The 12,946-nt window shown below is 53.1% G+C and overlaps 1 protein-coding gene across 1 annotated transcript in view; it reads left to right on the forward strand.

Moving 5' to 3' along the window:
* Nucleotides 1-203: 203 nt before the first annotated feature.
* The window catches only part of ATOH8 (atonal bHLH transcription factor 8), a 39,151-nt gene continuing 26,408 nt past the window's right edge, over nucleotides 204-12,946 (forward strand). Inside the window, exons 1-2 of the mRNA XM_032969014.2 lie at nucleotides 204-2,100; nucleotides 10,294-10,485. Coding sequence (XP_032824905.2) covers nucleotides 1,030-2,100; nucleotides 10,294-10,485 — 1,263 coding nt within the window. The 5' untranslated portion in view covers nucleotides 204-1,029. The remainder of the gene's footprint in view (nucleotides 2,101-10,293; nucleotides 10,486-12,946) is intronic.

Genomic DNA, 12,946 nt, shown 5'->3' on the forward strand with positions numbered 1-12,946 from the left:
GTGTGTGATGGGATGTGCTGTTGGCGGGTGGCTGGGTGGTTCAGAAGGCAGCGAGGGAGGAGGGAATGGCGACGGGCGAGTGTGCTAAGCTTAGGCCGGCGCCGGCTGGGTAAACACAGCTGTTGCCAGTTAGTCTGCAGATTCTTTTTTACCCTCTCCAACCCCCACCGCTCGCCAGGAGCAAGAGACCCCCCCCCCTACCCGCCCTTCTCATCCCTTCCCCCCGCCCCTCTTCCCTGCCTTCCTCTCTCCCTCGATCCTGAAAAAAGTCTGCTGCTGCTCCTGCTGGCTTTGCAGTGGAGCGAGAGACGAACACACACACAGCGAACACACAGACACAGACAGGCAGAGGAGAGTCCCCGCCTGCTCTTCCGTGCTGCTGCTGCCGCTTGCTCACGAGTTCCCACTGCTGCTGTGAGCTGCGATGGCAGTCGGGGATCATCGGGGACGCGACACAGAGCGGGGATGCACCTCATGACCGTGGACTCGCTACCCAACACTCACTCGCTATTCTTCTTCTTCTGCCACTCACTCGGTGACACTTTCATTCTCACGCTCGCTCGCTCGCTCCCTCCCTCGTTCGGCATCCCACTCGCTCATTCAATCCCTCAGTCATTCAGTTCCGCCGTATCGCTCGCGCGCTCTCACGCTCTCGTTCGCGCTCGCTCGCCCACGGCCACGCGCAATCTTCAACTCCTCGACCTGCGAGTTCGTCTCATCGCGCGCTCATTCACTCGCCCGGCCGCCCGTCTTCCCCGCCGGACTTCCAAGCCACTCACACAGACGGACGCGCGCGCGCACGTGCGCGCACTCGCTGGGGACTGTCAAGCCATGGTCGTGACCACACAGCACCGGCAGCGGTGGTGACGTCGTCGAGCCTCGACTCAAAATCCACCGACGGTCGCGACAGGCGCCTCCGCGCAAGGTCGCGCGCCGGGGTGCGACTTTTTGTTGCTGTTTTTGTTGCCGCGCGCGAGTTCGCCGCGGCTCCCGCATCGTTTGCGCTGCCGCCAACCCCGGGCGGAGACCATGAACAGGATGCGGGACATCGCCGCCGAGGGTCCCAGGTCGCTGGGGCCGGCGAGGAAGGCGAAGACGCCCCGAAAGTCGAGCAAGCCGACCAGGTACCCTCCCCCGGCGCCGGGCTCCCTGGCGTCGAGCACGGGATCCCCGCCGGGCAGTCCCCTCGACAGCAGCGAGACGGAGGAGCCCGGGGAGCCTCGGCGGACCCCGACGGGGCACGCCGAGTTGCCCCACGCGTTCCGCCCCACGCCCAGCTACGTGGTGGCTGCCGCCGGCGTCGTCGGCGGTGGTGGCGTCGGTGCCTGCTCCTCGTCGCGTCTGGAGGAGATGAAGCCCGACCATCCGCTCGGCGCCTTCTACCCCAGCCAGTTCCTCTGGGGTCTTGCCGCCTCGGCCGAGGCGTCCGCCCTAGGCAGGGCGGCCACGGTGAACGTGATCCGAGGCCCCAAGGTGGCCGTGGTGCCCTCCTCCTCCTCCTCGGCGTTCGACGCGAGCACGGGGACAAGCAGCGGCGGCAGTGGCGACGAGTGCTCGCTCTCGCCGGCCTCAGTGGGTGGGAAGAGGAGGCACCACCACCACCTGCAGCTGCAGCAGCTGCAGCTGCAGCAGCATCTGCACCACCACCACCACCACCTACATCATGCACTGTCTTACGTGGACGAACGTCATCATCACCTCGCGCACCATCATCAGCAGCAGTATCATCAGCAGCAGCAACAGCAGCACCACCAGCAGCAAGAGCAGCATCATCATCAGCAGCAGCAACAGCAGCAACAACAGCAGCAGCAGCAGCAGCACACATCACCGCTCCCTCCTTCCTCCAAGAGGGCCCGGTTCGGAGTCCTCGGAGCGCCAAGCGAGGAGGACAGCATGGACAGCGCCGGGACCGGGCAAGGGGCAGGCCCGAGGGCAGGGCCAGGGCCGGGGCAGGATGACGACGACGAGTCCGGCGGGGCAGCGTCGTTGCAGGGCTCGGACTCGAAGGTGGTGCAGCAGACGAGAAGGCTCCTCGCGAACGCACGAGAACGCACGCGCGTGCACACCATCAGCGCCGCTTTCGAAGCTCTTCGCCAGCAGGTGATTTGGTCGTCTCGGCGAGGTGGCAGCGATGGTCCGTGAGTGACCCCCCCCCATCTCCCCTGCCACCCCCCCCCCCAGCTCCCCACCACGTGCTGAGCCGGCCTCACTAAATGACGGGCGGGGGAGGGGGGGCAGGAGTGGCGTGAGCAAAATCGGCTCACGGTCAAAGTGTCAGAGTGCGCTCGGGTCAGAGCGGTGTGTCAGGGTGAAAGTTCATAATGGGGGGAATTTGATCGCGTAAATATGAATGTGTCGTTAAACCCGGCCACCACCTGACATACCCGATTAGCAAGGGGTTGTCACGTAAACAAAACGTGCCAAGTAGTTGCGAGATCAGCACGCCGGTGTGTTGGAGAGTAAACCCGCAACAGCGTTTACAATTCGAGTAACGGCGTTTCGCCGATGACTACAATCGGCCTCATTCAGCGACAGCCGGGATTGTGGAGAAAGCCTCCTGTCGTTGGCGTGTCTACCGGCGCGTGCCAATGTTGCAGTGTCCGGAGTGTGGCAGTGCTCGTGCCAAAGAGTCAGTGAGTCAGAATGTCAAGGGTTTACAAGGGACAGGGAGTCAGCGTCGGTCAATATCAGTGTCAAAGTGTCAGGGCGTTTGTTTGAATTTTAGGATGTCAGAGTGAAAGAGTGTCACTGTCTCCGAGTGTTCGTGTCAAAGTTTCAGTGTTAGTGTCAAAGTGGCAGTGCGTCAGAATGTTAGGGTGTCCGTAATAAGTGTCAAAGTGTCAATGTGTGAAAGCGAATCTCTTTAGAAATGCTTTTTGTATTTAGTTTGTTGTCCTTCCCCCGCACCTCTGATTAACGGTTGGCTTCGTACGGTGCGAAAGAAGTTCAACATACAATGTGTCCGAGTGTTAGTGTCAAAGAGTCAGTGTATCAGTGTCGCAGTGTTAAAGTGTCGCAGTGTTAAAGTGTCAGTGTGTCAGAATATTAGTATCAGAGTGTCAGTGTTCGAATACTGTATCAACATGTCACAGTGTCTGAGTCAAAGGGTCATAACGTCAGGGACAAACGGTCATGGCATCAGGGTTAACGTGTGATAGTGTCAGCGGATCAGTGTCAGAATGTCCAGGCGTCAGAGTGTCGGGCTCAAAGTGTCACGGTCAAACTGTCACAATGTGAAAGTGTCAGAGTGTCAGGGTCAAAGTGTCAGAGTGTCGGGGTCAAAGTGTCACGGTCAAACTGTCAGAATGTGAAAGTGTCAGAGTGTCAGGGTCAAAGTGTCAGAATGTCGGGGTCAAAGTGGCACGGTCAAACTGTCAGAATGTGAAGGTGCCAGAGTGTCAGGGTCAAAGTGTCACAGTGTCGGGGTCAAAGTGTCACGGTCAAACTGTCAGAATGTGAAGGTGCCAGAGTGTCGGGGTAAAAGTGTCACAGTGTTGGGGTCAAAGTGTCACGGTCAAACTGTCAGAATGTGAAGGTGTCAGAGTGTCGGGGTCAAAGTGTCAGAGTGTCGGGGTCAAAGTGTCACGGTCAAACTGTCAGAATGTGAAAGTTTCAGGGTCAAAGTGTCAGAGTGTCGGGGTCAAAGTGTCACGGTCAAACTGTCAGAATGTGAAGGTGCCAGAGTGTCGGGGTCAAAGTGTCACGGTCAAACTGTCAGAATGTGAAGGTGTCAGAGTGTCAGGGTCAAAGTGTCAGAGTGTCGGGGTCAAAGTGTCACGGTCAAAGTATCAGATTGTCAGGGTCAAAGTGTCAGGACCAGAGTGTCATAATGTCAAGGTGTTAGTGTCAGGGTCAAAGTTTCACGGTCAAAGTGTCAGCATGTGAAGGTGTCAGAGTGTCAGGGTCAAAGTGTCAGAGTATCCGAACCCTTCCTTAAATTCATTTTCTGGGTGCGATGCTCATCTCTGCCACAGCGGTGGGAATTCCCTCTTGTCATGGTGAGCCCGAGTCTGTGCATAGGACACGTCGTTTCATTTGGGTACGCATGCAGCTGCAAAGGTTTTTCGTGGTTGTTTGCATAGCTCTCTGATGGTTGTTTGCATAGCTCTCTGATGCGTCCTCGAGTTATGCAGAACATGCTTCACCATTCTCCCTTTGACAAAAAAAAAATACAATATACAATAGAAATTGTTAAGCCCGTGGTGGGAATTCCACATATCTATGGCAAGCACCGGTCTTCCCATGATCAAACTGCTGTTGTCATCCACGAAGTTGTACGGCCTCACCAGGTGTTCATTATTTTAACCGCCCCGGGGAGGATGATGGTACTGATGATGGCATTGATTTGACCCAGACTGCGATTTCAAATCATACTCTCTTGCTTCGGAGACTTGCTGTTTCTATGATGTTAAAGCGTCGTGAGCTGCAGCTGCATTTACACGAGACATGTCAATGTATATCCCATGCATTATGGTTGCAATATTCATTAATAATAACTTTTACTCTGAAAAGTAAATAAAAAAAAAAACTAATTTGTATTGCTAAATCAGTCAAATAGTTTACACCTACTTGGGGCAATATTTATGACGAAGCTAAATAACAATAACACCATTAATCCACAGTATAATAGAACACAAATAAACCATGAAAGTTCCGTTAGTTACTTGCAACGTGCTGCACGCCAACACCAAATGTTGCCAATATCGTTCTCAACATCGTCATCATTAGCAGGGTAACGGTAGATTACATTAATTTAAATGATAACCAATACAAGCTGTCATTGTCATCATCATTAGCATCAGCGGTGGCAAGAGCATTGGTCACAAACCATTATCGACATTAATTGGCGCCGGTCACATAGAAGCATTTCAATTGTTAATCATCACAAGCTAAACACGATCATCTATCAATATCAGCATAACAATTAATGAGCATCGTTGTTACTTGTATTTGCTGTAACGTGACAAAAAAAACCAAAAGCCTTATGAGTCGACGTCCTGGTTTAGCTAATTGGCCAATTCCCCTTCGAGTCTTTTTAACGTGCACGTGTGTGGGGGAGGGAGGGGAAGTCGGTGTGGCCGTAGATAACCCACGAATGCGATGCGAGAGCGATCAAAGTCTGCACGGATTGGTGAACATACCTACTTGCTGCACTATCTCCGCACTGCCAAGCTTGCTTCGCCAGCAGGCGCGTCATGGGGGGATCTGAGACAGCAGTCGATCCCATTGAAGTTCATTCTCAGCTTAAACTGAACACATTTTGTTTTACCAGGGTAAGGCCCGCTGAGCTATGTAGGTATTTTTCAGACAGCGCAACGAAGTGGCCTGTCACGTGGACATTTAAGGCAGCCAGATACTCTGAACGGATGTTTCTAAAGCGCCCATACCCCCCCCCCCCCCCCCCCCTCTTGCGTGGCTGTATTTCTCACAGCCACGGACAATCACAAATAAATTCCATCAACAGCAGCAGCAGCATCTGGGACGTGTTGGCAATGCGGTTACCTGCCAATGGAAAATTACCAAACTGGCCTGAGTGAGAAAGGGAACGGGTGACTTCAACCGGCGCCACTCACCGATGAACCACCCAGGACACCTGAAACATCACGGTGCAGATGTCAGCCGGTTGTGACCCGCAGTGCATTACGTGAACGTCACGCGACACGGCCCTTTGTCAATCCGACTGCTGGATGAGCGTCTGCCCACACCCATGGGGGTCATGGGGGGGGGGGGGGTTGTTTGTCCATACTTCACCACGCTGGTCAGTGTTGGGGGGTCTTTTTGTTGTTGTTTCATATTACACACGGGAAAGTCGGCTGAGATGGAGCGTCTCGTTTTGCCAGGGTGTCCCGGGTTTCACGCGGTTGAAATGTTGATCCTGGGGCGGGGGGGGGGGTGCTAAATTCACTCACCACTCATTGTAGGCCGTGGCCTGGATTCAAACTCAGGCCACCGGGTTTAAAGTGCAGAGTCCAAACTACTGCGCCACCACCACACTCGACATCATAAGAATATATATTTTAATCCAATAGCAAATTAGTGGTAAGTTACATTGTTTGCTTCCACATTCTTTGTTTGTTCAGCCCTACGACCTGAAGTTGTCATTTGTACACATTAACTAACGAGTCGTGCGTTTTTATTAAACGGAATCATTAAGCTGGGGTATATATATTTTTTAAATCAACGTGACACCGGCACTGCATGCCTCCCGCTGCTACATTTGGCAAAACGGTGTCACAGCCTCAATCTCTCTCGCGTTGCCTTTGAAGCAATGCCCTGAGCCACCCGTGGGCGATGGTTTACCCTTACCGCACTTCTTCCCCCCGACCCCCAGAACGTTGGGAAGACGTTGGAGGAAACAGGTGCTCGGGCGCGCACAGACACGTGTTCCCTCCCAGCCACCTCGCTCGCTCGCTCGCCCGCTCACCCGCTCAGCAACGGGCACGCGTCTGGTTCACCTTTTTTTTTTACAAAAAGCGCGTTGTTTTGGAATGATTCCCTATTTGTATTACGGAGCAGCCGTGTTTATTTTCGGACCGTGTTTTTGCTGGGGCCCTCCCTCCCTCCCTCTCTCTCTCCACCCCCCCTCCCCCCACCACCAGAGGCCACCGCTTGCTCGCAGGGGCGCGATTATAAAACTTACAGCGGTGGCAGCGTTCACGACGGCCTTCACTACAGCCACGTGTCCCCCTTGTTGTCAGCACTGGTGCTGCTGCACGGTAGCACCTCCTTGCAGCAGCAGCAGCAGCAGCAACAACGATGAAGTCGCAGTGGTGGTCAGGAATTCCCCCCCACCTCCGTGTGTGCAGCCACGGGGTGGCCGAAGGCGCGAGCGAGTCCGGCGCTGCATAGCAGCCGCTCGATTCGCTGGGTAACAAGATTTTTTTTTAAAAAAATCATCCAGTCCTTGTGGTGCGATTGTAGCCTTGGAAAGTCGTCGCGTCCACCGTTCTCAGGATAATAATAATAATAACAATCATCATAATTTCACGACAATGCCGACTCGGACGCGCGAGGAGGTGGTTGCCTACGTACGGTGCGAAAGAAGTTCAACGTGCACCTACGTACAAAGGCAGCAGCGACGCGCTCAGCGGTCGCTGCCAACAAATTGCCCGAGCGCTGCAGTCCGCGGTGTGTCGAGGTGTTTCGATGTGGGAGGAAACCGCGGCACCCGGAGGAACCCCCACGCGTGCGAGGGGGCAACACTCGATGTCGTCCACACGGATAAAGGCGCGGTCCACATTTTCCGCTGTACCGCGCGCTCGTTGCGAGCCGGCCTTCATAGGTGCTCGCTTAGCAGCGCTTGCCCCAACAGTCTGTTAAGGCTACGCGGGGGATCTTTGTCTTTGTTTGTTTGTGGAGCCACGGGTTCCCTAAAATGCAAGCGCAGAAGAAGATACGATTTGCAGTTGTTTGTGCGGAGCTCGAAAGCAGAAGTGAAAGTGTTACTCCTTACACGAATTGCCTTCATCTTTAACCAGATGACGACTCCTGCAACAACAACAACAATCATTGTTCCGTGGGGGTTGGTTTGAGAAGAGACGACAGCGGTGGTTTGTTTTTGTGAATTGTAACTCGACTCTACACACCCGGCCGGAGAAATGAATGCAAAGTGAATTTGAACTCCAATCTTCACAATAATACCATTAATCAGGAAGCCGTGAATAAAAAAAAAGTATTGGTCTTCACACGACAAATTTAGACGGGCGTAATGAAATGTTAAGGTTTACTCTTATTTTTAGATATTAATAAAGTGGCTATTAATCATGCGATTTAGATGCCACGATTCATCAGACACCTAAAAGACATGAATTTAATTCCAAACTTTTTAAAGACTCGTCTCATTTAAAATAATTAGAAAAATTGTCACACGCTCAGCATCTCCTTCCTCACGCAAACAGTGCCATGCGGCTGATCTCTCTCGATGAAGTGGAAATTCCACATTGCCATGATGGGGGTGAGTCCATCCTTAGAAGGCCACTGTAAACGTGTGGGTATCACAGTGTTGTACTAATTCATTATTTAAATTAATGGCCACAAGGTGGTACTCATTTTATAGACCATTGGAGGGATAGTCGCATGTCTCAAACTTGGGGTCTGTGAATGAGAATCAGAATATTGATTGATACTGGAGGAATCCGATGAGCTCTGAAGCTCTTGTTCACAGATGTCCAGGAGGAGCCGGTCAGAACGTTGAAACAAACAAGAGAGGTGGCAGTTCAGTAAAAATCCAACCACATTAATCATAATCCGGCCTATGTGTCACACCTGATGAGATACAGTGACTCGTTAACTGTGGTGCATGGACTCCACGCTATTGCATAACGTGGGTGGCGAGTGGTGTCTGAAACGTACAGGGGCCTTCCCCTCACTTTGACTCAGCCCAAAGTGAGAATGCGTGGCACCCTGGGATGTGATCACCATTAGCAGGGGAGACACAAAGATGTCGTCGGGAGTGTCGGCGTGGTCATAGGCAGACCACTCAACGGAACATAAAAATGGTGCTCGCTAATTAATGACATTTTCTCCCCCCACCCCCCCCCCCCCCAATAATTTCATCTGGATGTTTGTAACGATGCGTATGTAGCGGTGGTGTAGCGGTTACGAACCCGGCGACCCGAGTTCGACTCCTGCTCACGGGCAAAAAAAAAAGTGATGATTATCTGAACTGGTCCTGGGGCTCACGTAGGTCGACTCAGCCTCAAATGAGTACCTGGTACGGTGTGCAAACATCGCCGCTGGGGAGATAAAGGCGACTGGGCGTGGTGTTGGCCACCCACCCCCTCGTGTGCCGTGTCTGCCTTTACAGGTGCTCGCTAACAGCGCTTGCCCCAACAGTCTGTTAAGGCTATACGGGGGATCTTTATCTATATATTTGTAAATACACGCATTATCATTGATTATGAAGTCTCTGACACATGGGGGGGGGGAGGGTGGACGATGCAGACTTCCTACGGATGCACTTCACACGGAAACGTGTTTGTTGAACAACCTCAAATTGCCAATTAATCCCCCACAACATGGATGTACGGGCAAGGCGATTTCTTTCATTGACAAAGTAGCGGTGTCTATGGGCGGCTATTTACGAATCAAACTAGCGGCGTTCCCACTAATTGTGTGCTCGGCTCGGCAAACTGTGGCTTTCTTTTAAAAGCCCTTCTTCGTCAACTCTGTGGAGGGCAACTCGAGACCTTTAGGTCCAATCCCAGGTCACCTTTCTTGGCGACCAATCTCTTTTGGTTTTACAACTCTGTCACAACACCGGATTTGCGAATGCCAGCCTAAGCGTCGGGCTCGTACCGCACAACTTTGAGTAACTGTTTGAAGAGCTCAAGTTTTACAAAGAGTCTCTTGTGAGAGGGATCAAGTATATAAATGGGTTTCCCCTGGTGGATCGGGATAGAATGAGCGATTGAGTGACTATGTTGGTGGACACAGGAGGATAGAGGATAAGTTGTGTTTATTTGTGGGAGCTGAATGTGAATTTTAAACAATAAGGTGCTATTGTGTGGCCCAGCCATAGGTCCCGAAGCAATTAAGGTTCGAGGGAGAGAGAGGAAGGACTCAAGATTCGGAACACCTTGAAGTAAAAGTCCCCCAATGCCAGCGGGCAGCGTGTTTCCCTGCGCTGCCTTCCAGGGATGCGTTTCCGACAAGCTGCTAAGCACGCAGCTGCTGACGCTCGCAGCGGAGAAGTGTGCACAGCTCAAATCCGAGTCAAATGGAATGAAAGCTGACACGTGCAAAAAAGCAAACGAAAGTGAACGCTCTTGTAAATGCACTGAGAGACACAGGGAGAAGCAAGCGTTGCTTGGCCAGAAGCCCGCCGCTCGTAGTGACGACGGCCGGTGGTCGAGACTAACGATGGAGCGGCGGACGAAGGAGGGAACGCGCCGCGGTTAGTACGCCCGCAGCGGAGACGTGGCGATGAGGTCAGCTGACGCGCGTGGGTCAGACGGGTCGGTGGACCGTGAGCCCGCGAGAGACGGAGGCGGCTGATGACCGCGCAACCGTGGCCTAAAATAACAACGACAATCACGGTGACGACGACTGTTCGAGGTAAAAATGTTCGTCCTCGATTATGATCCCCAGAAAGTTCACTCCCAGACGCGGCCGAATGCGAGCAAAGCGCCCGAAGCACGGCGCACCGCTCTGCCCCGCATCGGTCGTTCCACTCTGACGCCACGGCCGCGTGCGCGGGTAACCGAGCTGGCACTTGGCTCGGAGGGGCGCACGTGGCGGGGTGCTGGAGGGGGGTGGTGGGTTCCGTCCTCACTCCGCCTTCGTTTCCCACAGGTGCCGTGCTACTCGTACGGGCAGAAGCTCAGCAAGCTGGCCATCCTGCGCATCGCCTGCAGCTACATCCTGGCGCTGGCGAAGCTGGCCAACGAGGACTACAGTGGCGAGCCGGGCGGCCTGAGCTTCACCGAGTGTGTGGAGCAGTGCACGCGCACGCTGCAGGCCGAGGGCCGCGCCAAGAAGCGCAAGGTGAGACGCGCGCGGTGCCCCAACGCGGATGTTTGCCAAACCTCCCGACCCCCTCCATGCCTCCTCCACTCCTCCACCCCCCCTCCATCCCCCCCCTCCTTCCACCCCCCACTCCTCTACCCCCCTCCCCACCCACCGGTCCTCCGATCTGTGGTCGGTGGCGTCAAGATCTTAAAAAACAAAAGGTGAACTGGGGACAGGACAAAATTTAAGGTTTTATTTTGCAAAACCCCCGCATGAATCTGTGCTCGTGTTCAGCACTGAATGCGGTTGTGGATTCGCGCGCACGCAGAGCTCTATGTCACGGGCGCGGGGAGTTTACATAATCGATGAGCTTGTTCTTCGTGTGGTCTACGTCGACGCAGAGCGACAGCTGATAGTTTTACATCGAGCTGGTTGAGCCAGACGATTGCATCAGGTGTAGCGGAGTGGTGGACACACATCCCGGCTGTGGTGACGCCTCCTCCTCCTCCTTCGTGTTTGTGAATCGGGTATGGAGTGGTGATGCGGTCCACGGTTCTGCTCTGGGTGGTGAGCAGAGTCTCCACGCCGCCGGGGAGATTTCAATTTTCCACGCGCGCGCAACCATCATCAAGTGTCCGCATCTGTGCGTGGATGCTTCACGGAAGATCGATGCCGTGGTTCTTCTGCGTCGTCGGGTCTCTCAATGAAGAACTCGTGGTACCCTGCCCAGGTTGCACTCAGTGCAGAGGCTGTGTCCGTGAACATAGAAGTGGGTGCCAGAAGGTCGAATGCCTTCGCGTCACTTCCAACAGTTAAGTCAGAAACGCAAGTTGGGAGAAGTGCTCATCACTGTTTGCAGCCTTGAGCCGGCGTTGGTAATTCCACATTTCTTTGGTGGGGGCTAGGCTGTCAGCAGGGTTTCCACTGATGATTAAAAAATATTTCTGATTCTGACTTCGCACAAGGTGGTTACCCTGTTTATTGATCCAGAGGGATGATTTGCCTGCGCTGATCCATAAGCAGGATTAGGTTTTGAACTTTTAACCTTTCGATTGGTAGGCAAACACCCTGCCAACACTCAGAATGCAGATTTAACTTTCAACCAGTTGGCAATTTTAATAAACACTTGCACATCACTACTTAAAGGTCATCAATCTAATGCGGTCATCATATTGATTGCATCGTTCCCATGCACCGATATCCAAAAGAGCTGAAGCTGTTCCCTCCCCGCCCCCCCCCCCCCCCCGTATGCATGAGTGAAGTCCAGCTCTCTGACTGCTACAATAACACGGACATTACTCCTGCCTCAAACACCGGTCTCTTAGCGCAGCAGTTGATCTCGTTACTCCATCAACGTGATGGAAGTAGCCCAGCCGAATGACAAACGTCGATTGACCTCTTTGAAACCCCCTTAAATTGTGTTTTTTTTGTGCACGGTTTCTCACCGCAGGCCCAAAAGCCCACAAACAAAGTCCTCTACGGCAGCCGTCCCCAACCTTTTTGGCACAAGGGATCGGTTTCGTGGAAGACAATTTTTTCACGGCGGGGGGGGGTTCATCATTGGGTCTTTCTCCGTTTTCAAAGAAGCTCTCCAGCGACGTTTGTTTTTTACTCAGTTTGGCTACTAGGGTTAGTTTGTGGGCTTACCAACACTGTGACTGAGACGAGTGCGCAGTGCGGGAAAGAGGCGCGGACGGAAGTGGTAAATAATAAAATAATGGGGGTGGGCCACGCGCGGACTCACCACTCTCACCTCCTGCTGCTGTGCGGCCCGGTTCCTAACAGGCCGCGGACCGGTACCGGTCCGCGGCCCGGGGGTTGGGAACCCCTGCTCTACGAAATCCACATCCTTGCTCCCCAATGCCAGAACCAGAATATGTATTTATACTGCAGGAGGGATCGGATGAGCTATAAAGCTCTTTTTCACAGATGTTCGGTAGGAGGCACGGGATAAGAACGTTACAACAACAGACACGATACAGAAACACGATAGGAGTGCAAAGTACGGGACAGGTAAGCAAATAAAAAACAAAAAAAGACAATATAAACTAAACTCATTTTAATTTTTTTACCAGGTAAAGCTCACTTCGCTATGAGCTTCTTTTTCAGAAGCGACCTGGCCACAAACGATAGCTCAACTCAGTGGCTTCTCACGTGTGAATTTATAGCAGCCAAACAATAAAAAGCTTTCTGTGCTAAAGATGCAGGCCCGCAGCCTTCTGGCAATAACTCTGGACCGGTTTCAACACCGAGTTGCTCATCAGCAGGGTCACGCTTTGCTGAAACCGAAGCCGGCAATGTGCCAGATGTGTATAGGCAAGTGCCCTCTCTGTTAGATATGAATTTTGGTTTCCTCACCCGGCAAACCTCACCTTCAGTCCATCGCTAGAATGCAATCATGCGTTACGATGCTGCAAGGAGAACAGCCGGGTACATGAACCTATCCGTACATGTCCCTGATCTTGGATCGAGTTCCGTTTTGAGACGCATGTGGAGT

This window comes from Petromyzon marinus, chromosome 41 (genome assembly GCF_048934315.1).
Source record: "Petromyzon marinus isolate PM22_M1 ecotype Great Lakes invasive population chromosome 41, UKy_Petmar_22M1.pri1.0, whole genome shotgun sequence".
In the NCBI taxonomy this organism is placed as follows: Eukaryota; Metazoa; Chordata; class Hyperoartia; order Petromyzontiformes; family Petromyzontidae; genus Petromyzon; species Petromyzon marinus.